The 23,599-nt window shown below is 37.6% G+C and overlaps 1 protein-coding gene across 4 annotated transcripts in view; it reads left to right on the forward strand.

Annotated features, from left to right (window-relative positions):
- The first annotated feature begins 3,327 nt into the window (after positions 1–3,327).
- LOC136202779 (uncharacterized) overlaps positions 3,328–23,599 on the forward strand; it is a 29,374-nt gene continuing 9,102 nt past the window's right edge. For 2 of the 4 annotated variants that reach the window (XR_010674577.1, XM_065993650.1), the window contains exons 1-6: positions 3,328–3,567; positions 4,250–4,508; positions 4,953–5,034; positions 5,175–5,229; positions 6,490–6,628; positions 7,848–7,887. Coding sequence is in view for 3 of the 4 variants with exons in the window: in XM_065993650.1 (XP_065849722.1) it covers positions 4,338–4,508; positions 4,953–5,034; positions 5,175–5,229; positions 6,490–6,628; positions 7,848–7,886 (486 nt within the window). In the remaining variant the exon portion in view is untranslated. Of the gene's footprint in view, positions 3,568–4,249; positions 4,509–4,952; positions 5,035–5,174; positions 5,230–6,489; positions 6,629–7,290; positions 7,586–7,847; positions 7,888–20,134; positions 20,707–23,599 lie in introns of those variants that run through there. The other 2 variants (XM_065993651.1, XM_065993649.1) reach the window with 2 other exon arrangements.

Genomic DNA, 23,599 nt, shown 5'->3' on the forward strand with positions numbered 1-23,599 from the left:
GAGGGCCCCGAGTACAAGTAAAAAATAAAGTGAAAAAATTGATTATGTAAAAGAATATTACTTAAAAATGACACATTTTTATTACACTTAACAAGTGATCTAATAAAAACTCAATCACTTAAAAGAAATATTACTTAAAAATGACACATTTTTATTTTGTTTAGCATTAAAAACTCAATTACTCATGCAAAACATTATCTACAAGCATTTCTAAATGCAGAATCACTAAAAATGGTGTCTACATGAATATTCTCTAATATATATTTTTTAATATATAAAATTGCTAAACCATTTAATCTTTCTTGAGACGTTAATGATCTCAAATAGTTTTTAAATAATTTTAATTCTGAAAAAATTCTTTTAACAAATACAACGTTCACGGACATAGTTAAGAGGATTTGAAACGGAGTTGAAATATTTGGATAACAATCAGCTGCTTTGACAAACTCAAGAATGTCAAATGCTAACATTAATAATTTTGGCCAAAACATTTGCAAGACTTTTATTTCTGAAAAAACTATCATATGCATCAGCATGCGAAAAATTATTACAAAAAAATGTACTCATAAACTTAAGTATTGTGACGGTTTAGGCCTATGAATTATATTTATTGTAATGACATCTTTTGAGATTTTAATTTATGTATTTTTTTTATAAAAATTATATTTATGGCCCTTCCTTCCCTTGTGCCTAGATGTTTGTTGTGAATGTTTAGGTCTAAGATTATTTCTATAACTGTTGCATCTTTTAAAATTTAATTTCTATATATTATTATTTTGTTTGGAAAATAATTATTTTTGGGCCCCTCCATTCCTTGGGTCCTGGGCAGGCGCCCCTCCTGCCCATGCCCAGGGACGGCCCTGTTAGGCTCTCTCATTAAAGTGAGTTTAATATATTGAGTATTTATCAATCACATTTTTTTTAATCAAAGAATAACTTTATTAAAGAATGTCTGAAGAAAGAATAATCGAAAGAAACGGAGGAAGGCTAGCCCAACCTCCTCGAACAGTCTTTGAAACTACAGCCCCTTGCTAAGTTGTGAGCTGCAGAATTCGCTGATCAATTAACAAACAAAATAGAAACATTAACTAATGCTCCAAGTAAAGAGATGCAATCGGAGACTACATCACATAAATAAGATAAATGAACTGCTGAACTATTTATTGCCAGAACTACCGATAGACAATCTGACCTTACTTCCACGTCTCCAAGTGCTTCGGCCTTCAACCATAAAAGAGCTTCCTTTATCGCAACGACTTCTGCAATTATAGGCTCGTACAACCCGTTCAAGTCCAATGCTCCGTGCGCGGTATACACACAGCATCCTTCCTCTTTGAACACTCCTGCATCGACGTCGCAGGCTAGCTTGCCAGTTTCCGGACGATGATTTATCAACCACATTGAACTTTTGATTATATATATATATATATATATATATATATATTATTTTTAAAATAATATAATATGTTTAATTAATTGGTGGATCTTTTGTGATTGATGATTCAATTATGATTGAGTGATTATAGAGTTTAACCATTGGAGTTAGATAGTTTAATAAATTGAAGTTTATTAAATGGATGATGTGATATGCATATTTTCATATCATCCATGTAACTGCCTAGATATCTCCATATCTAGAGCTTGTAAGAGGAGCTCCATGTTTCACAAACAAGAGACACTGTTACATACGAGTCTCAACGACGGTAAAAATCAATCCCGTAATATAATGATTGACTTGGGATGCTTAAGTTTATTATCATTTAATTAGTTCCATAAAGTATAGTCTCACTTTATCTTGTATGAACACTTTATGTTATGATTATAAACTTTGGATTTCTTTTATGGATTAAAAGATAAAATGCCTTTATATAGTCGGTTACTATATTTAATGAATTAAATAATCTCAAATGAACTATTCATTTATTTAACAAAAGTTTTCCATAACTATTATTTTTAGAATACAACAGTAACATTATTTGACTTGATCCTCTTTGACAGTCTGCGGTCAGATGACTTGTCTTTTAATCTTGTCGGAGTTGTAGCATTTTCCACTGAATTATGTTGGCCCCAACCACAAACTGACCGATCATGTTGGAGATTTTCTTCATTGTGCTTCTATTGTCTTCCTTAATTCGGAGTTTGACAATAAAGCCCTCCACAATTTTTTTTTTTTTTTTTTTTTTGCTTATGTTTAAGGTAATTTTTTAAGTCTTTTCATTCTAGCGATAATTTTTCTCTTATTGCGGCCACTTAAAAAGATTTACTAATTGTCATACGTTCAACATAGATAATTGTCATTAGATAAAAGCATTACGGGACCTCTAATCATTTTAATTTGGTAAATTGAGTCCATAATTTTTTATTTCAATATTTTTTTTTGTTATATTAAGTATTTACTTACCAAATTAGTTAATCGTGAATATTTAATTTACTTAACAGAGTGTTACTCATATGTGTCTCAAATTGTATGTTTTACATTTGGAAATAAGATTTCTACCGTTTCTCTATATTCATATAACATATATAAAAAATTCATTTTAAAACTGCTAAAATACAAACTTTTTAACCTAAACGTTTTGTTAACTATTTTTATATTAAAAGCTATGAATAATGTACCCAAGTAGTTTCAAAGTTTTTGGAGAATAACTAGCTTAAGATCAACTTATAAAACAGTACAATTTCATTTTTAACGTTTATCAAATGATGTAATTAAAGGGTTTAAATTATGAAGACGTCGCGTCATTGTACTTATAAAGTAGAAATTGATAGATTTGATGAATCTGCTAGTTGGAGTGAAAGTTTAGGATTGTTTCGTGATTGGCAATAAATATTATATACGAATCCAGATTTCTAGTGTAAGTTAAAGTATGAGAGGTTAATGATATAATCATATGATAAGACAATTTTTATTAGTGAGTTCTTTAATTGCGTCATTTGATAAATGTCAAGATTGAAAATTACATGAGCTTAAATTAACTATTTTCGAAAAAAAATAAAAAATTTTGAGGCTATTTTCACACTTCTCCCTAAAAGCTAACTATGCTCGTTGGGAATGGAAAGAATTTCCGTGGCCAGCAGTCCCACCCATAGTGGTGCAAACCATCTGCAAAAGTGAATAGTCATTGCTGTTGGCGGTGGATACACTTATGAAAAAAAAAAAGAAAAGAAGCTAACTATGCTAATCATCATAATAAATAAAAAAGTTAGTAGATACTTAAAATAATGAAATAAAAAAGTAGAGGCTCAATTCGACAAAATCAAAATAAGGAGGGACCTCAAGATGCTTTTTGCATAATAGTTTTCTTTTTTTTTTTTGAAAAGTTTTGCATAATAGGTATGCCCTTCATCTACGCCGCCAACTCTCTTCTCAATTTCTCTCAAACTCGCCGTACACTAGATCTCGCCGGCGCCGGCGCCGCTAGCAGAACCACAACACTCTCTGTATCACCTCTGTACCACAGACCTCGCCAGAGCCACTAGACGTTAACGGTGATGCTCGTAAATCGAAGCCATTGAAGAAACTCTCTGCATCACCTCTGTACCACAGACCTCGCCGGCGCCTCTCAGGTTTATATCTCCACTCCACTTGCCCATTTTAGAATTCTAGTTTTCTGTGGCAGATTTCAGTACCATACAACATAATTAGATCCAAGGATTCTCAGTCTTTCTCAAGTTCTTTTATCGTCCTGTTGTTTTTGTTTGTTCTTATAAAAGTTCAAAATGAATTGGTTTCCCATCAAATCGAATCTGGTGAAACTGTACTAAATTTTCTTTGGGAATTATAGTTTTCTTGTCGAGTAATTGTAGATCACTTGAGCTTTCAGCACTTATTGCCTTTTAACTAATTCGAATGCATGTGAGTTGGGAAAACTAGCATTTGAAGCTTCATTTTTGTTCAATACTCTCAGTTCCTTGATTATCGTTACTCAGTTTTGCTATAATTTGGGCGTAGTTTATGTTTTGTTGTGCCCTCTGTAATGTATTTGGTTTCTTAACATGGTTCAACCTTAACTTTCATTATCAGTTTTGTATTGTTATTTATTAATTTTTTCTTTAACATGGAGTGGAGGGAGCGAATTTGTGTCGCTGACACGACTTGATTTCACGGTTTTATATGATGGTTCATGTTAGCCGGCCCCGAATCATTTCGGGACTAAGGCTTTGTTGTTGTTGTTGTTGTATGGATATATCCTTTTTCTGAGTATCTGGAGTGTCATACCTTGTCTAATTGATATATGGGTGTATGCAGGGTGGATGTGTTACTGCAAAACGGCAAGAAGGGAGCTTCTTTGAAAAAAATCTCTAAATACTATGATCTAAATTTGCAGTTATAATAAATGGTTGAGTTCTCCATTGCTGATCGGAGATACACTTATATCCATGAATTCAATGCTGAAGCCGTTGATGTTCACCATATTCTAGTTCAGACAAGTAAAGCAAGGGGTTTATTCTTATGCTTGACAGCCTTTGCACTTTTAGTAAATGCTTCATGCTTCTTTTTAGTCAAGGTATTTAAATTTTTCAAATAACCATGTGGTGCTAGGTTCATTTTTTTGCTATATCTTTGTTGTATATGAAATTGAGCTTCTATTAGTATGATGCTTTTTGTGCATAGCTTTACACTTTCTAAAATTGCATAAGCTTTCCAGCTTTGAAGAAGTTGATAACTCGTTTTTAATCATTTATTGCAATTCTTTCTTAGCATATTATACCTCGCCTTTGTTGTATATGAAACTGAGCTTTTGTCATCAGTATGCTTCCTTTTATACATATCTTAATACTTTGTAAGCTGCACGAGCTTTCCAGCATGGCTTTCAATTGTTTATAGTCATTCTCATGATTTCTTAATACATTCTACCTTGCATTTGACTTCAGTTGATGACATTCACTAGTTTGCTTCAATAGTAGAGTCATATATGCAATTAACTGACATAGTGGCTGTGAATAAACAGGATGTGTCTATCAGCATCCTTTGGAGTCTTCTTTTTAGTGCAATCATCATCAAATCGATGTTCTGGAAGCCTGTTGTAAAAGGTGAGCGTTCGTACTATTATAAAGCATTGTTCCATCTTTAAGTTTGGAATGTATACCTTGATAGCTTGTATGAAATGTGTTCTTTTATTGTCAGAAAGAATGTGCTTTCATTATTTACCTAGTTTTATGAATGAACTCAGAGTCTGTCATCATAATGCCAGCTTTTGGAGTCCAACTTGAAACACATTATAGAAGGTATAACCTTTTTTTTTTAATCTTCCTCTGCTTTTCCACAGATACGTCAAATACCATCTTGTAAAAATTTGTGATCTTACACTGGGATGAAATTATGTGATGTATAGCTGTATCAATTATATGTGCCACTGGTTCTGTTAATGGGATCTGTCAATTACACTGACAAGGAGAGGGAGGTTGCTCGGTTTATATTTTTAGGTAGATAAAAGGGAAATTTCAGAATAAAATCCAATATAAAACTCATTGTATGCTCTCAATTGGCAGAAATTTCCAGTGCAAATGGTGACTTGAAGTGAGCACAAGTTATCTGCAGAAATAGTAAATAAAATACCTAGGTAGAGAAAAGCAATTGGACAAAATTGTGCTCCGCCTTTAAGGGTTTTACAATTTTTTTTTTCTTACATCGAAAACCACATGTATAATTTTGTCACAAAAATAATTCATAGTAAGTGCCAAACCACAAGACTTTTTTTTTTTTTTTTTTCAAACTTTTCCCTTGATAATACACCTAATTTCAGAAGCTCACAGTTAATGACTAAATGGTAAGAATTGTGCTGAAAGGAGAAGAGTTTCTTGTTATGTCTTAAGTTGGCAGTACTAATTAGAGGTCGTTTTGTATAATTTTAATATCATGAGATCCAAGTTGAAGCTGATCAAAGGAAGGAACTGAACTGGACCTTTCACCATTCTCCTCCATTTGTTGCGTGGAGTTAACGGATCGAGCATTAGACATGGAACAAAATTGCCATAACCCTTAAATTCTTAACGAGAAATCCCATGCTATTTGACTTTGTTTCTTATGTTGTTGTTTTGACCGAAAACCAATGAACCCATTTGTCGGATGTGGGTTTCGAGTCACTACTCTTTTGACATGAGGATTAGGGATACAGGAAAATAATTTGATTTTTGATGTTTTTTTTTTTAATTTTTTTTTTCTCGTGGTTCAAAAGGGTTGCCTTGAAACCCACGTGACTCGTCTGGCAAATGAGTTTGCTAATTTTCGGTCAAAAAGAAATAAAAGTCAAACAGCAAGGGGTTTCCCATTACAAAATAAAGAGTTATGGCAATTTCATTCCATTTCTGATAGTTGAAAGACCATTAGTGTAATTAACCCCTAACATTGCCAATGTTGTCAAAGCAAAATTAACCAAACGCATGTTTCAACTTTCAACTAGTGATGGTTACTAGTAATCTGTAGATATTTTAATGTCACTTTCCTTAATCCTGCACTGCTACACATTATCACTATTTTCTATGCAGTGGAAGGATTGTTCGCCGGTTTGTTCCAATAGACAAGATTCTTAAACCTTTGCTGGTAGAATGTGTAACTTCTGTTACTTGTTACTGGAGCATGTCTTTCATTTTGCGCGAGGAAGCTGATCTTATGTTGGTTTTTAAGGTACACAATTTTGCACATCTGTAAGTTAAATTCTGAAAAATGCCTGAAGAATGTGCTGATTTTGAAAATTTGGATAGTTGGAAGTGTATGGGGTAAATGAACGAGTCATTGAAATATGGGATGTGTTTCACAAAGGTCACTGAACTCTTTCTTTCAATAAATCACTGGACTCACATGTGATTTCAACAAAGTCATTCCGGCCAATTTGCAAAAACTCACTGGAATTGAAACATATCATAAAAAAATAATTGACTATATGCTAACTAAGCGTCATGCAGGTTATGTCTGACTTTTACGGCATTCACTTGTGCACCACATACACTTCCTAAACCACAAAAAATATTTAAAAATCACATTATTGTTCGACGTGATGCTTAGTTGGCAAATAGTGAACTGTCTTTTATGCCACATCAACGTTACCAGCAAGTTTTATACACAAATTGGCCGGAATAACTTTATTGAAATCAAATGTGAGTTCAATGATTTCACTGGAAGAAAATGAAGTTCAACGAACTTTCTGAAACAAATTCAAAGTTTCAGTGACCGTCAATGCGATTTACCCAAAACGTACCTTATCAGGTTAAAATTACAAATTTTGCACATCTACAAAATATAGGAACTCCATACCTTTTACTATTTACTAAACGAGATTCAATATCCAGGAATTGCGTCCTCCTGTTAAGATGCTTGCCCCTATCTGGAAGGCTTTATGTGTTGCCTCTGGCAGTGAAGAAAACTCAGGCACATACAGTAAATAACATTTGATAGACTCAACTCAGGTTTTTTTTTGCTAGTTTACAAAGCATCAAATAACAACCTTTCCGTTGCTATTCCCAATCATTTATTGGGTTTGTTCCTATGTATAGTTTTCCTTGAATGTTCTCCTAATTACAGTTCCAAAATGAGTAGATTAGACTTGTCTTGATTAAGCATCATAATTCAGCTATTCATTTCTTACTATTTTCTTGAAAGAATGTAGGACGCTCTAGATTTTCGTTTTTCCTTTTTGGTGTGAACAACATGTATCCTCGTCCGGTTTTTACAGTCAAGAGGCAATCCTTGTTTGAGCTCAACCATAATTGAGGTTCCTCAATATATGAGCATTTAGTGGGAATAGAACCTGAGAATTTAATGTGTTGATAAAAATAATAATCATACAAAGAAATATAGTATTGTATTTCTTGTTAGGTGAATTTAATGCATTTTTTTTATTTTGTAGTTTCTAACGTTAAATATTCTAAATTCGGGCGCCAGTTGAGGTTAGTTACTTGCATAACTTATATTAATTTATATTGTTGCTTATATAAGTAGGAAGTCTTTTGTAACGAAACGAGATTCAAAATAACTAAAAGTACATGTTTTATTACTTCTCGTTGATTTATTGAAATATACGTGAAATTAAACACGAAACTTAATTATTTGGCTCAAGAATAAACTATAAATTATCCTAAAAGATGAGGATAAAATGTCCCTATCAACCTCCTCAGACTTTAAAGCGTTTGGTTCTTCTCTAGCGTCTCCTCCGAATTGCTCGACATTTTGAATGAGTTGAATCATTGCCGGGTTGATCTCAAAGTTATGTGCATTTATGGTCGGTTTTACAATGATAGATGTAACCACAAGAAGGTTTGGAGTGAGCATATCCATTATTGTCCTTTCACCGTTCTTGTCCATGGCAACATTTCTTCCTTCACGCCGATTCCTTTGGTATGTACGCTCGATTTCTGGGTCAAAAACTAAAACAGGCCAAGATTGGCTATGCGTTAGCATAAAAATTTTGAAAAAATGTCTAGAACGTCAAACTTGATTGTCGCTAATGTTGCAACTAGAATCCATGACAACGGCGCCAAAAACTTGATGCGCAAAAAATGTATTGCGTGCTTCCAGAGAAAGTGCACCCTTTCGTACAAAGTGTCCCACAGAGATTCTGTACAAGCATTAGTTATCTACATGTTTCTGAAGTCTAAACGATTGAATTAAGATGATGGGTTTGTGAATTGCAACGAAAACTTTTGTTGTCAAAACTATTGGGTAAAACACTATAGGTTCAGGTTCACTACCTAAGTTTGAGTCAAATGAAATCTATTAAGATAAAACACTGTAGAAGAACACATGATTTAGAGATGGTGATTTCTGAATGAACTCGGTGACAAGACCTTGGTTCACATCGTTTTTATTCTTCACTCCTATTTACCTAATCGGATCAATGGTTACACATAAACATGACAAGAAAGTTTTAAGCTCAATGAGAAACCCTAGCAATAGAGTGCTAGAAACCACATCGATTTGCTATCGAGTCTAAGAAATGAGTTTTTTCGTTAACCTATTGTTACTATGGTGAGTAAAAAGTGATTAACTGAAATGCAGATTAAGTTCACGTTCTTAGTTCTTTAACACAAATTCTTTTCGGGTGTTTACCTAATAGACTTCTAGCTTAACTCAAGATATTAGAAAGATTCCCCTCATCCTTAGTTGGGAAGAATTAGTTCATGGTCATTGGGAAAAAAGCAACTAAAATTAAATGAAATAAAGTGAAACTCATTGAAAGTAGAAGATGAAAAACAAAGATGAACGAACTTTTACTTTAACTATGAAATCAACTTACAAAACCAAAGGAAATGAACTCTGAAGCTAGAAATTGTACTTAGAGTAACAAAAACCACAGAAATAAGCTAAAAGAAAAGCAATTAACAAATGCCCAAACCTTGGCTACAATGGAATGGTTTTTCCTCATACATCTCATGTCTATTTATAGGCTAAATGTTGCTCAAATCTAGTTGATAATCTGAATTTGATGATTAGAAGCCTCCAAAAATAGTGATTTGTGCATTTAATGTTCTTGAGAAGTCCATTTAAGGAAGGGTATCAGTGAGCTTTGAGAAGAGGAGTCGTCTACTTGCAACTTGCTGGAAATTACAGGCATCACCGAGACCTATGCTTGTAGGCCCAAACTTGCACCATTTTTCAACTACTTTTTGTGCGAAATGGGGAGGTCCCACGGAGACCAACTCCTGGAACTTTTAGTTCCATTCCTTCTTCAACAAGGTCTCACCGAGACCTATAAAGGTCTCGTCGAGACCTATTAAAAATGCTCACTTGTGCCATTTTCGCTCGGAATACATCCCTATTTTCGTCCTGTAACTCACAAGAGCAATTTGTCAACTTGTGGGGTGTGTGAAAGTGTAAGAATTGTGCTAAAAAACTTATGAAATTTAATAAAAAAACAAGTGATAGTGTGTGAATTTGTGAAATTAAATGAAATTAACACTAAAATTATAAACACACACAAAAGGACGAAAACACGACTAAGCAGTACGGTAAAAGTAGACGACAACAGTCTTGCATAATATTTTGTCACACACATGTCATCTCGTATGTACATATGCATACTCCTTTATTAAAATTAAAGATATAACAAACATAGTTCACCAGGAAAAATGGATCACCCAATGGGAACACACCTATCGACAACGAGCTACCTCCAGATGTCATAATCAAACATTACCCGAACAGTTTTAAACGATAGAGCCAAAGAAATGATTCGGACTCACCAAGCTATCCTACTTCAGCACTACGGGGTACACAATGCCCCAATCAAGTTTACAACCTGACATCATTCTTTTCCGCATTTGAATTGCTTATATATAGCTACAAAAGATATATTAGGCTTCCTGCACGAAGCCTATTCGCTATTGTGGTACCTCCCCCATGCAGGAAAAATGAGAGTTATTTTGGACAAGGCATAGATAATACACTGCATTCACTATTGGATCGAGAACCCATGGGCTGTCTCCTTTTTCAGTGACTGGCTGTTGAAGTTTGGGGACTACGTAGAGTGACTCGAGATCCTCCAGGTATCCCCAAATCTCATACACGGTTCTTCGTCTTTGACATCAGGGAGCAGTTAGAAATGCGAGAGGACGAGATTTATGTCCTAAACCAACATGTAGTCCACTTGGAAAGCAGCTACCTATTTGACCTAATGCAAGACCCAATCAAGAATAGACATGCTTAGTTGGAAGTTAAGCAAAAGCTGATGACATATAACAATTATCACGTGGATGACGTGCCCCAGCCTTGTTAAACCCTTTAAACTACCATTTTGATGGTAGAGTTAAACTTCGCTCTTGTGTCCTCCCATTGGACACGATAAACACACAAAGGTATGCGGCTACTCATTACTACGCTACCCTACTGGTTGTGGTCGACTTGAGACCAATCCACGATGAGGATATGCCGCAACATGACCAACCAATAAAGAAGAGGGGGAATCCCGTTTGACTATGATAATGAAGAAGCGAATGAGGAAGGAGAATCCCAATCCGAAGATGATAGCGAGGAAGAGGCCGAAGACGAGGATATGGGAGACCAAGAGATAATATCTTCAGAATCTACTAATTAGGAACTAATGGAAATAGGTAATGATAGGCATAGGGGTGAGCATGGTCCGGTTCGGTTAAAAAACCGAACCGAACCGAACAAAAACCGAACCTAACAAGGGGCTATTTTCAAAACCAAACCAAACCATACAAAATTCGGTTAGGTTCGGTTAAAATCGAAATTATTTCGGTTTGGTCTGATTCGGTTTGGATTAAAACCTAATTATTTTTGTTTTAAAAAAAACTTAATAATTATTCTATAAGTCCACAAAAAAATATTACCGATACAAATTCGTGAAATTTCAAATCACATAACAATAGTCTAGTAAAATTCAATAGAAAAATAATTTCACACAATAATAAATTACAAAATAATTAAAATAAGTCTTCCAAGCTGAACATTCTAAACCCGACATTCAAAAACGTTTTACTACCACCAAAGGGGAAACAACCTATGCACTTACACATATTTCGGTTTGGAGTAAACAGAAGAATAACAACAACATAGATTAGGTTGGAACATCTTTGAACAACTCCAAAACAAAATGCCCATGATACAAAAAGAATTTTGCCCATAACTGGTTGCCTAAGAAAAATCAATTCACTTCAAATTCTAAATATACCACACTTTAGAGCTCTTAAATATCTGCAATAGAGCTTTTAATAGCAGAAATTGACAAACAATAAAGATGATCTAGTAGTCACAATTCAGCCTTTCAATCCCAGGTTCCCAGACAAACTATGTGATGAATAACCACTTTTGAATCTGGGACTAAACCATATCAACTATGTAGATAATCATCTTTTTAATATTATTATTATTATGAACTTTCAAGCTCTGCCACTCGGTACATTCAAAGAATTAACAAGCTAGCTAAGGCTCATCTTATAATTTAATTGTGTGAATTTTGACCTACTAAAATCAAAATTAATAACAACAAGAGAGACATACCAAGATAGAGTAGTAGAGTCGGATCAGTGGCGATGGTGAAAAGATTTCGCGGCGCCGGCGGTAGGAGGGAGTTGAGGCGGAGGCGGTTAGGGTTTTTTGAAGGGTGAGTGAGAGAGAATGTGGTGTGGTGGTGGGTTGTTTGTTTCTGTCGATCAATCGATTTAGAGATAGATAGGGAAAAGAAAGAAATATCACACACACACACACCACACGTGCTATTAATTAAATGGATTTCGGTTTGTTCGGTTTTTAACCGAACCAAACCGAAAACCGAAATCCTTAAAAATCAGAAACCAAACCAAACCAAACTAAGAATGGTTAGGATTGGTTCGGTTTGGTTCGGTTTGGTTTTTTCGGTTTTCGGTTCGGTTTTGCTCACCCCTAGATAGGCAGCCTTCAGGAGTTGGAATTGATCTGAATTCTGGGTCTTTAGTTGCTCCGGTAAGCCAATCAGTATCAGGGCAAGTAATGTCAGAACTTGACATAGAGCACAATGATCAGCCACCTGAGGATATCAATGAATTCCTCAACTATGATATGATGATCGGAGGCCTTTAGGATGCCCTGGAGGCAGATTGGTAGTGTTCACCGAGTTGGGTGAAGACGACAAAAAAGGGGAGTACATACTAGAACAAAAAACGACCCTTCATCCTTCACCTCATCTAAACTGATCCTTCTTATGTTTTACCCCAGCGGTAGTAGGCCTTAATTGATAATGTTTGAGTGAAATTGATACAAAGACGTGTCATTTTCCTTCAAAAGTTACCTTACAAAATATTTGACTTGTCATATGCGTTCATCTGAACGAAACAAGGGTGGTGGCCTTTTTTTCTTTCTTTTTTTCGTTGCCCTTTTTTTATCGGACTCATAACCCGTTGTTTCATTTTAAAAAATCCTATCTTCAAAAAGAGACCTAAATGGAAATACAATTGAACGAAATGATCCTGAGAAGTATTAGTTTAATTCAACCTTTACTTTACAGAATATCTACTATTATACACATTTACTAGAACGAAATGATAGACGACTATCTTCAAAATTTCCCCTTTGAAAATTATACCTGTACTCCCTTTTTTTCCATCTTCACCCAACTCGGAGAACACTACCAATCTGCCTCCAGGGCATCCTGAAGTCCTCTGATCATCATATCATTGTTGAGGAATTCCTCGATATCCTCAGGTAGCTGATCATGGCGCTCTATGTCAAGTTCTGGCATTATTTGACCCGATACTGCTTGGCTTATCGGAGCAACTAAAAGCCCATAATTCAGATCAATTCCAACTCCGGAAGGCTGCCTATCATTACCCATTTCCATTGGTTCCTGGTTAGTAGATTCTAAAGTACTATCTCTTCGTCTCCCATATCATCGTCTTCGGCCTTTTCCTCGGTATCATCTTCGGATTGGGATTTTCCTTCCTCATTCACTTCTTCACTATCATAGTCAAACGAGATTCCACCTCTTCCTTTATTGGTTGGTCATGCTGCGGAATATCCTCATCGTGGATTGGTCCCAAGTCGACCACAACTAGTAGGGTAGTGTAGTAATGAGTACCCGCATATCTTTGTGCATTTATCGTGTCCAATGGGAGAACAGGGAGCGAAGTTTAACTCTACCATCAAAATGGTAGTTTAAAGGGTTTAACAGGGCTGGAGGCACGTCATCCACATGATAATTGTTATATGTCATCAACTTTTGCTTAACTTCCAACCAAGCATGCCTATTCTTTATTAGGTCTTGCATTAGGTTAAATAGGTAGCTACTTTCCAAGTGGACTACATGTTGGTTTAGGACATGAATCTCGTCCTCTCGCATTTCTAACCTCCCCCTAATGTCAAGGACGAAGAACCATGTGGGAGATTTGGGGATACCTGGAGGATCTCGAGCCATTCTTCGTAGTCTCCAAACTTCAACAACCAGTCACTGAAAAAGGAGACAACCCATGCGTTCTCGATCCAATAGTGAATGCAGTGTACTATCTATGCCTTGGCCAAAATAACTCCCATTTTTCCTGCATGGGAGAGGTACCACAATAGCGAATATGCTTCGTGCAGGAAGCTTAGTATGTCTTCCGTAGCTATATAAAAGCAATTCAAATGCGGGAAAGAAGGATGTCAGACTGTAAATTTGATTGGGGCATTGTGTACCCCGTAGTGATGAAGTAGGATAGCTTGGTGAGTCTGGATCATTTCTTTGGCTCTATCGTTTAAAAGTGTTCGGGTAATCTTGATCATGACATCTAGTGGTAGCTCGTTATCGTATCGATAGGTGCGTTCCCATCGGGTGATCCATTTTTCTCGGTGAACTGTGTTTGTTATATCTTTAATTTTAATAAGGGATTATGCATATATATGTACATACGAGATAACATGCGTGTGACAAAATATTATGCAAGACCATATTGTTCCATATTTCTACTAATATATATGCATGAGTGGGCACTTAAACGTTCTTCTAAGAGGGTGATTACTATTGGTAGCTTTGATCTAATTCTAACGGGTGGGTATGAAAATTTGCTTTAGTTCTCAAACCATTTTTTTTACTAACTCCCGAACCGGGTTTAGTAAAATCTTTCACACCAAAAGATGAGGAGAAAGCGGTTTGAGTTGAAAATGCTTCACGGGCCTAACCAAGTTTCCCATGGCGGCATACCTACTTTGTCCTCACCTAAAATCCTTAAAAGGGTAAGACCATAACATGACCTTTGAGTGTTCGTGTGATAGTGTGGGTGATGACATGGAATGTATAATGTGATAAATATTGATAATAATAGTATATATCACAAAAAGAAATAAATCAAATAAACAAACAAGCAAATTAACACAGATCACATATTAAATTAGCTCGACATTCCCCAACAGAGTCACCAACCGTCGCAATCGGATTTTTCGGGCGTGCACGCCGTAGGCTGAATTTTAGTTAATAGTTTTTCTATCTTTTTAATTATTTTTTAGAGCCGCTACCAATCAAAACTGCGGTATGATTGGACGTCGAAAAACCAGATTGATTTTAAAGGTCTACGAAATAGAGATTTTAAGTTCGTTGGTGAAGATCAGTACTAAAAGATGTGATTTTTGCATTAGTTTTACTTTTGTTTATCCTGATTTATCTATATGTTTACTTTTAATTTATGTTTCTATGACATAGACACATAACGTAGTTCGTATTCGGGTAACGTTTAATTCATATCTCTACAACATAGGACTACAAGTTTACTCGTCTAAGTTTTTTTATTAATTTGGTCAACGTCTAATTTATGTTTCTATGACATAGGCGCATAAGTTAACTCGTTTTAATTTTTATTGATTTAGATAATGTTTAATATATGTTTCTATGACATATGCATATAAATTAGCACGTTTTAATTTTTATTAATTTAGATAACATTTAATTTATGTTTCTGTGGCATAGGCACATATATTAGTTTGTTTTAATTTTTTATTATTTTGATTACGTTTTACTGCTCTTATCCCCTATAACGTAGATGTGTAAATTGAGTCATGTTGAATTAATTTTCGACTGTTTTTGTGCCCCCATGACACAACCGTTAGGGCTGTAATCGAGCCGAGCCGAGCTTTGGCTTGTTCAAGCTCGGCTCGCTATAAAATTAACGAGCTTGAGCCCGAGCCGAGCTTGCTATAAAATTAATGAGTCGAGCCCGAGCCGAGCTTTGGCTTGCTCAACGAGCTTAAGCCGAGCTTGTTTCGAGCCCAAAATCCTCTTTGGACTTGGTTCATTAAGAAAATTATCTAACCATGAATTGTTTGTGAGTAAATCGTTAATTATATTTGTGAAGTTTGCATGCAAATAATTTTTTAATTGTGTACATAAACAAGCTCACAAGCAAAGTTCGTGAATAAATAAACAAGCTGCTTACAAATAGTTCGTCTATTACTCATTTATTATATTTGTGAACGAACTCATCTAATATCAAATGAAATAATATTAAGTTTAGATATTTGTGAACACAAAACTATATAGTTTTCTACCAAACTAAAATTTGTTCATAAATTTGTGTTTAGTTGCTGCTTTAAGCAATCTCCATATTCAAATTAACCATAAGCTCATCAAAGTACAAGGATTTAGCATATGTCCTTCGGTTATATGTGGTTGTGGTTCCAAAGGTGTCTCAATGGACATTAGATTGCAAAATGGTAACTCTTCTATGTTAGAAGCACTTTTAGTACAAAAAAAAGAAAGTAGAAAAGGAAAGAAATTTTTCTGCTCAATGTTTAATGAGCATTGTAAAAAAGTCTGCTTGATTTTCATTTTGGTCATTTCCATTTTCATCCATCACCTTTCTCCTTTCCTTTCCAACCCTTACCCTTAGCCAATGTTACACCTCGTTTAAGCCACTTTGATTTATTGACTTAAATTCATACTAAGTGGGGGAGATTTGATATATTGGCAAGCTTATGGTAATTTCATTCTAGGTTGTGAATTGAGCGATTTCAAGATATTATCCATGGGATCAAAGTGGATATTTACCAAAACGGCGGCGTATTGGGAACGCCGGAGAAGCAGTGGCGTATCAAGCAAGTCATCTATGTGGCGGATCTCCTAGATTCCGCCACACGCTATCTGTAGTTAAACCTACGCAAGATCTGCCTACGCGTCTCGATCCGCCCGCCCGAGCCGATTCCCAACAAAGACAATTAATGAACCGTTAATGAGCTAACGACCACAGTTAAGAGAGATCCGTAACTGCCATTAATGAGGCATTAATGGAGACTTTCTGGTTACTGGGAGTTACGATCACATGACTATAAATAGCTTGCACCCCTAGCTATTGAGGTACACACTCACTCTCTTCCTTAAACCCTACCTTTGTCAATATAGTTTATTCTCCTTCTACCATACTAACTTTGGCATCGGAGCTTCCCCCCGTCGAACCCAACGACGCCCCCACAGGGAAGAGAGTTGATCGGAAATCCATCCCTAGTTATCAATTGGTGCGGTGAAGGTGGAGTCCTAACCTAATAAGGATTTCGTTCACATTTTAAACATGACAAGCGGAGGGTCTAATCCCTCCACAGGAACAGAAACACCATCCATAACACCATCAACTAATGTCACTACAAACGCTGGTCGCGTTGACCCTGATGCACCAATCGTGCATGGCGAATGGAGCATGTCGTCTGAATCCTTCATTGAAATTTGTGCGGGATCCGTCGGAAGAGAGCATGGACCCTTCATGGAAAGTCGGCTAAGGTCTTACTTGACGATTCCTCCATTCACCCTCCGTCGTTCCCATCCGGCTCCTACGCCATCACAATGGCAGAATACTCTCATAGGACCCAATGCTCATGACTCGTCGTTTTTTCGTTCTCACCCGGTGGACTCCACAGTTGTTAATCCAGTGCTCGCCAACACCCAACCGCCGTTGAATCGAAGGCTGTTTTCGGAGATACCAGAAGGGAGTCAAAGGAATGATTCGACTCTTCCTAGGGACACCGCAAACCCTGGGATCACCATTGGCAGTCAGGAGGGTCGTAGGCAAAAGAAGCGTAAAAAAACACGTGGAAAGGAGCGATCTCAATCCCCTTCTCGCCCTAGGCGTAGATCACCACGACGAGGTAGATCTCCTCCAGCATTTGATCGAAGGAGAAACGAGCAGCAAGCTGGCTTACCACGACAGGATAGACAAAATCCGCCACCAAATCAAGAAGAAAATAGGCGAGCTCCTCCTGGCGGACGGGGCGGAGGTGGTAGAAGGTCACCATCCGACCCATCATCCGATTCCAGCTCTTCGTCTTCTCAAAGTAGACCTCCAAGCAGAAGACGTCCTCGGGAGAATCGACGTACTATGGAGGAGCAAATCAGAGCCGAGGTACGCCGTCAGAACGAAGAGAATGCCAGGCATAACCCATTCGCCAACCGTGATTCGCCTTTCACTGCGTGGATCGAGGTTGAGGAAACCGAGCGGCACTTTAAGATTCCTAACATCCAAGTCTATTCAGGTGAGGATAATCCTGAGGCCCATGCCAGAAAGTATCGCATGTCGCTTGGCCTTAATCGAGCCAGTGAGGCGGTGCTATGTCGGATGTTCATCACTACGCTCAAGGGTCCTGCTTACGATTGGTTCCAGTCCCTACCCCCAGGATCGATAGACAGCTGGGATCAGTTAAGTCGAGAATTTTGTGCGAAATTCGCCGGATGCATTCCTCCAGTGGTTAAATCGCGAAAGCTCTTTGAGTTAAAACAAAAAGAGAATGAACCCCTTCGGGAGTATGTCGATAATTTCAACAAAGTGTGTATCCGCATTGTTGATGTAGATGTCTCCATGGCAGTAGAAGCGCTGGTGAAAAACACAACGTGTAAAAGCTTACAAGAGGATTTAATCAGAAACAAACTGAGGAATATGGCGGAACTAATAGAAAGGTGCAAGGACTTTATGGAGGTTGATGACATCTACATAGAGTTTATATCTCCACCCAAGAGAGACAAAGGCGAATCTCGTCGACGGGACAAGGAAAAGCTCCTTGATTCATCATCCCGAGGTAGGCGAAGAGGATCTAGAAACAAATCTGCATACATACCGTTGTTTACACCGTTAAATGCCTCCAAAAGTGAAGTGCTAATGTGGATCGAGAACAGCCAGCACAAGCGGAGCATTTCATACCCCGAACCGAAGGGAGGGGAGTACACCAACACGGGGGAAAATCCCAAAAATTATTGCAAGTACCACCGGAGAAATGGTCATGAGACGGATGCATGCTGGGAGTTGGCCAGGGAGATAGAAAGGCTTATCGAAAGGGGAAAGTTGGACCGGTTCGTCCAAAATGATAACAAGAATGGCGACGGTGATAAACCAAGAGATGATCCGAGAAAGAAGGCGAAAGGAGTCATCAACGTCATAGCAGGCGACTAGGATATCAACACGCGCTAAAAAAGCCAAAAACCATTGCTCTCGAAAGGATGTCGCTCAATCGCCCTTTCGCAGATGTGGGCCCAGAGGTTCCTCCGCACGCAGATGCTCTGGTCATCACCATGATGGTGGAAGGATGGGAAATGAAAAGAGTAATGATCGACACTGGCAGTTCATGCAACATCATTACAAGAGGGGCATTCGCCAAGCTCAAGATCGATCCTATCCAGGTGGAGACCACCATTGTAGACATCCTGGGAGTAACAGGGCACACAATCCAGACGAAAGGGCAGGTAATGTTGGAATGCGAGTTGGCAGATGAAGATCAAGTCTGGAAGGGAGATCTGGAGTTCTCCATTATGGATGGTCAGTTGGCTTATAATGTCATCTTGGGGCGGCCGTTCATCTCCGAGGCAGCTGCTCTCATATCCATTCGCCATTTAACCATGTACATCCCTACTGCCATGGGGGGAATAATGGTCAAAGGGAATCAAAGAGTTGCTCAGGAGACATATTCGGCATCTTTGACGATTCGCCCGCAGTCCAAGGATGATGAAGAGGAAGAACTTGTCACAATGGCCCTGGGAGATACAGAGATGTTTCTTATGACAAATGGAAAACAGGTACGAATCGCAAGAGGGCTAAAAGATGAGATTAAGGCAGATATTACAAAGGTTCTCCTCGAGTCGGAAGATGTCTTCGCATGGAAAGATGAGATCCTCCCAGGAATTAGTCCAGATGTGATCACTCATAAACTCAATATCGCCGAGGACGCGGTCCCGATAGCACAAAAACGGAGAAATCATGGTCTTGAGAGACAGAAGGTGATTGAAGAAGAGATTTCTAAACTCAAGAAGGCGAACGCCATTGAGGAGGTAATTTATACACAATGGCTAGCGAATGTGGTCCAAGTCAAAAAGGCGGGCGGATCATATCGCATGTGTATTGATTTCACAGATCTCAATAAAGCTTGTTGATAGGGGTCAAAAACCCCTATCTTTGGGCACGGTTTTAGGACGGTTTTTAGCGTTATTTAGTTAATAAGCGAGCAATTCTCGCATTTAAATGCTTTTGTGTGAGTTAGTTAGAAATTGGAAATGTTTTATTTACTTTTCGTTGTTTAGGCTCGTTTTATGATCAATTTAGGCAAATACGGCCAAAATGGCATGCATATTATAATTCCGTTATCTTTTAAAGCTAATTGATCCGTCAAAAGTCGCACCAAACGAAGCGTTTGCTCAAAATAAGCGATTGGCGGGTCAATTTAGCCTTTGGACTAATGCTATCTGGAGTTTTTGTGCATGCGCAGGGATAAGTTCGGGCGAAAAACACACTTTTGGCACTCGGCGACCGCGCAGAGGCGTGCCGGGCAAGACTGCTCGACGAACTGGGCTATTTAGGCCAGCTCGCCGAGCAGCTCGCCCTGCTCGGCGAGCAGACCTGGCGGAATTGGTCAAAAATACCAATTCCGCCCCCACGACTCCACGACCGGCCCCACGACTTCCTACCTGCATAAGGACACGAAATAGGTCAAGAAAAGGGCCTGAGCCGCGCCTATAAATAGGATTTTTCCAATGTAAATTAGTCATCTTTTATCTTTGTAATTTTCTTAGCTTTCACCTTGAGAAATCCTCTCCACCACCTCCATATCCTTCAAACCTCCATTGAAGACACCTTCGAAGCTCCGCTCACCGAGGATTGCTCAAGCTCCATCCTTAAGTCTTAGGAAGACACCTGCATTGGTAGACAGGTTCCCTAAAAGGGATTTTTCTTCTTTTATATTCTGTCTAGCCTCTGATCCATGTTATGAATCCTAGGCTCATTGTATCTTCGTGACAATGCTTTCCATCTTTGATATATATTATAGTTTTGTTTCTTCAATTGTTTTATTGCTTCAATCTTTGTCTTACGCTTTGTCTGATTGGTTTAACTCATTCGATAATCCCAAAATTAAGTTGGCACATATTGCGAGCTGAATCTGACCTAGTCAGTGCCTATAGGATTGACGACCCTATAGAAGATTAAGCCCAAATTGCTGAGCCTTAGAGCTAGTTTCGGCCTTACAAGGGAATCACGAACTAGGGACCTCAGGAGGATAGGTAGGGTTAATCGCCTCGGACACAAGTGACTTAGATTAGGTTTTAATTCCGTTGTCTAAACAATCTATTTTCATTATCATCGTATCCCTTCATGTTCCTTCGGATAATTACATTGGTAAAAGATCACCTAGGAGTAGTTTAACTTAATTAGGGGTAGAGTAACTTAATTAGGCATAGAATAACTTAGTTAGAATCAGATAACTTAGCTAGGAGTAGTATAATTCAACCTAGGAGTAGATTAACTTAAGAAAAACAAACTCAAACCCCCCTAAGCCTAGATAACACCTGAAACCAAGTAATTCGATACTTGCAGAAATAAATCCTGTGGACGATACCTGGACTTTTCCAGAAATTTATTACTTGATAACGACGGGGTACACTTATCCCTAAGATCAGCCTTCCTCCACAACCGCGGAAGGCCGGCCTGCTCGACGAGCTGGCCTAAATAGGCCAGTTCGTCGAGCAGTCTGGTTTGATAGGGGTCAAAAACCCCTATCTTTGGGTACGGTTTTAGGACGGTTTTTAGCGTTATTTAGTTAATAAGCGAGCAATTCTCGTATTTAAATGCTTTTGTATGAGTTAGTTAGAAATTGGAAATGTCTTATTTACTTTTCGTTGTTTAGGCTCGTTTTATGATCAATTTAGGCAAATACGGCCAAAATGGCATGCATATTATAATTCCGTTATCTTTTGAAGCTAATTGATCCGTCGAAAGTCGCACCAAACGAAGCGTTTGCTCAAAATGAGCGATTGACGGGTCAATTTAGCCTTTGTAAATAGGATTTTTCCAATATAAATTAGTCATCTTTTATCTTTGTAATTTTCTTAGCTTTCACCTTGAGAAATCCTCTCCACCTCCTCCATATCCTTCAAACCTCTATTGAAGACACCTTCGAAGCTCCGCTCACCGAGGATTGCTCAAGCTCCATCTTTAAGTCCTAGGAAGACGTCTGCATTGGTAGACAGGTTCCCTGAAAGGGATTTTTCTTCTTTTATATTCTGTCTAGCCTCTGATCCATGTTATGAATCCTAGGCTCATTGCATCTGTGAATGAGCATCACTATCCCAAAAGAAAAAAAAGAGAAAAAGAAGAAACAGAAAAAGAAAAGAAAAGAGACGAACAAAAGAGGAGAACTTCATTCCTCAGTTCTTAAAATCAAAACGTCTCAAGAAAAAAGAAAAAAATAATGAATAAAAAGATCAGTCACTTCATATTTGCTAAAGCCATTTTAACTTTGTTTTTCTAGTGCTACAACTATTAACCCTTGTTGTACCTTTAACCCTCTTCTAACCACATTACAACCCCAATTCGAGGCTGTTTTTGATATCATCGGAGTCATATAACATAGTAGATGAACTTGGATGAACGTGCAAAATCAACGTAATCCTAAGCAAGAACATAAGCCGAGAGTAAACACTTCAGCCACCAAAATTGTGTGAATTGAGTGAACTACCTATGGTGAGGTGTTTTACTTAGCTATCCCCTTAAGCTCGTTTGATTGAACATGTGTCCTTTTTCTTAAAACATATGACATGTGATAATTGAAATGCGGCTTTTGGATATCGTGTCTCTACTTTGTATTTCCGAATGCATGTAATTACAGATGCTCGAAATTGTGTCAAGCACCTAGTCAAACCGGGAGGTTTTCTAGCTTGCTTGTGATTACGGGTTTAGTTTTTTAGTTTACTTGGGGACAAGTAAAGTTTTAAGTGCGAGGAGGTTTGATAGGGGTCAAAAACCCTATCTTTGGGCACGGTTTTAGGACGGTTTTTAGCGTTATTTAGTTAATAAGCGAGCAATTGTCGCATTTAAATGCTTTTGTGTGAGTTAGTTAGAAATTGGAAATGTTTTATTTACTTTTCGTTGTTTAGGCTCGTTTTATGATCAATTTAGGCAAATACGGCCAAAATGGTATGCATATTATAATTCCGTTATCTTTTGAAGCTAATTGATCCGTCAAAAGTCGCACCAAACGAAGCGTTTGCTCAAAATAAGCGATTGGCGGGTCAATTTAGCCTTTGTAAATAGGATTTTTCCAATATAAATTAGTCATCTTTTATCTTTGTAATTTTCTTAGCTTTCACCTTGAGAAATCCTCTCCACCTCCTCCATATCCTTCAAACCTCTATTGAAGACACCTTCGAAGCTCCGCTCACCGAGGATTGCTCAAGCTCCATCTTTAAGTCCTAGGAAGACGTCTGCATTGGTAGACAGGTTCCCTGAAAGGGATTTTTCTTCTTTTATATTCTGTCTAGCCTCTGATCCATGTTATGAATCCTAAGCTCATTGTATCTTCGTGACAATACTTTCCATCTTTGATATATATTATAGTTCTGTTTCTTCAATTGTTTTATTGCTTCAATCTTTGTCTTACGCTTTGTCTAATTGGTTTAACTCATTCGATAATCCCAAAATTAAGTTGGCACATATTGCGAGCTGAATCTGACCTAGTCAGTGCCTATAGGATTGACGACCCTATAGAAGATTAAGCCCAAATTGCTGAGCCTTAGAGCTAGTTTCGGCCTTACAAGGGAATCACGAACTAGGGACCTCAAGAGGATAGGTAGGGTTAATCGCCTCGGACACAAGTGACTTAGATTAGGTTTTAATTCCGTTGTCTAAACAATCTATTTTCATTATCATCGTATCCCTTCATGTTCTTTCGGATAATTAC

The sequence above is a fragment of the Euphorbia lathyris genome, chromosome 8 (genome assembly GCF_963576675.1).
Source record: "Euphorbia lathyris chromosome 8, ddEupLath1.1, whole genome shotgun sequence".
Taxonomy (NCBI): domain Eukaryota; kingdom Viridiplantae; phylum Streptophyta; class Magnoliopsida; order Malpighiales; family Euphorbiaceae; genus Euphorbia; species Euphorbia lathyris.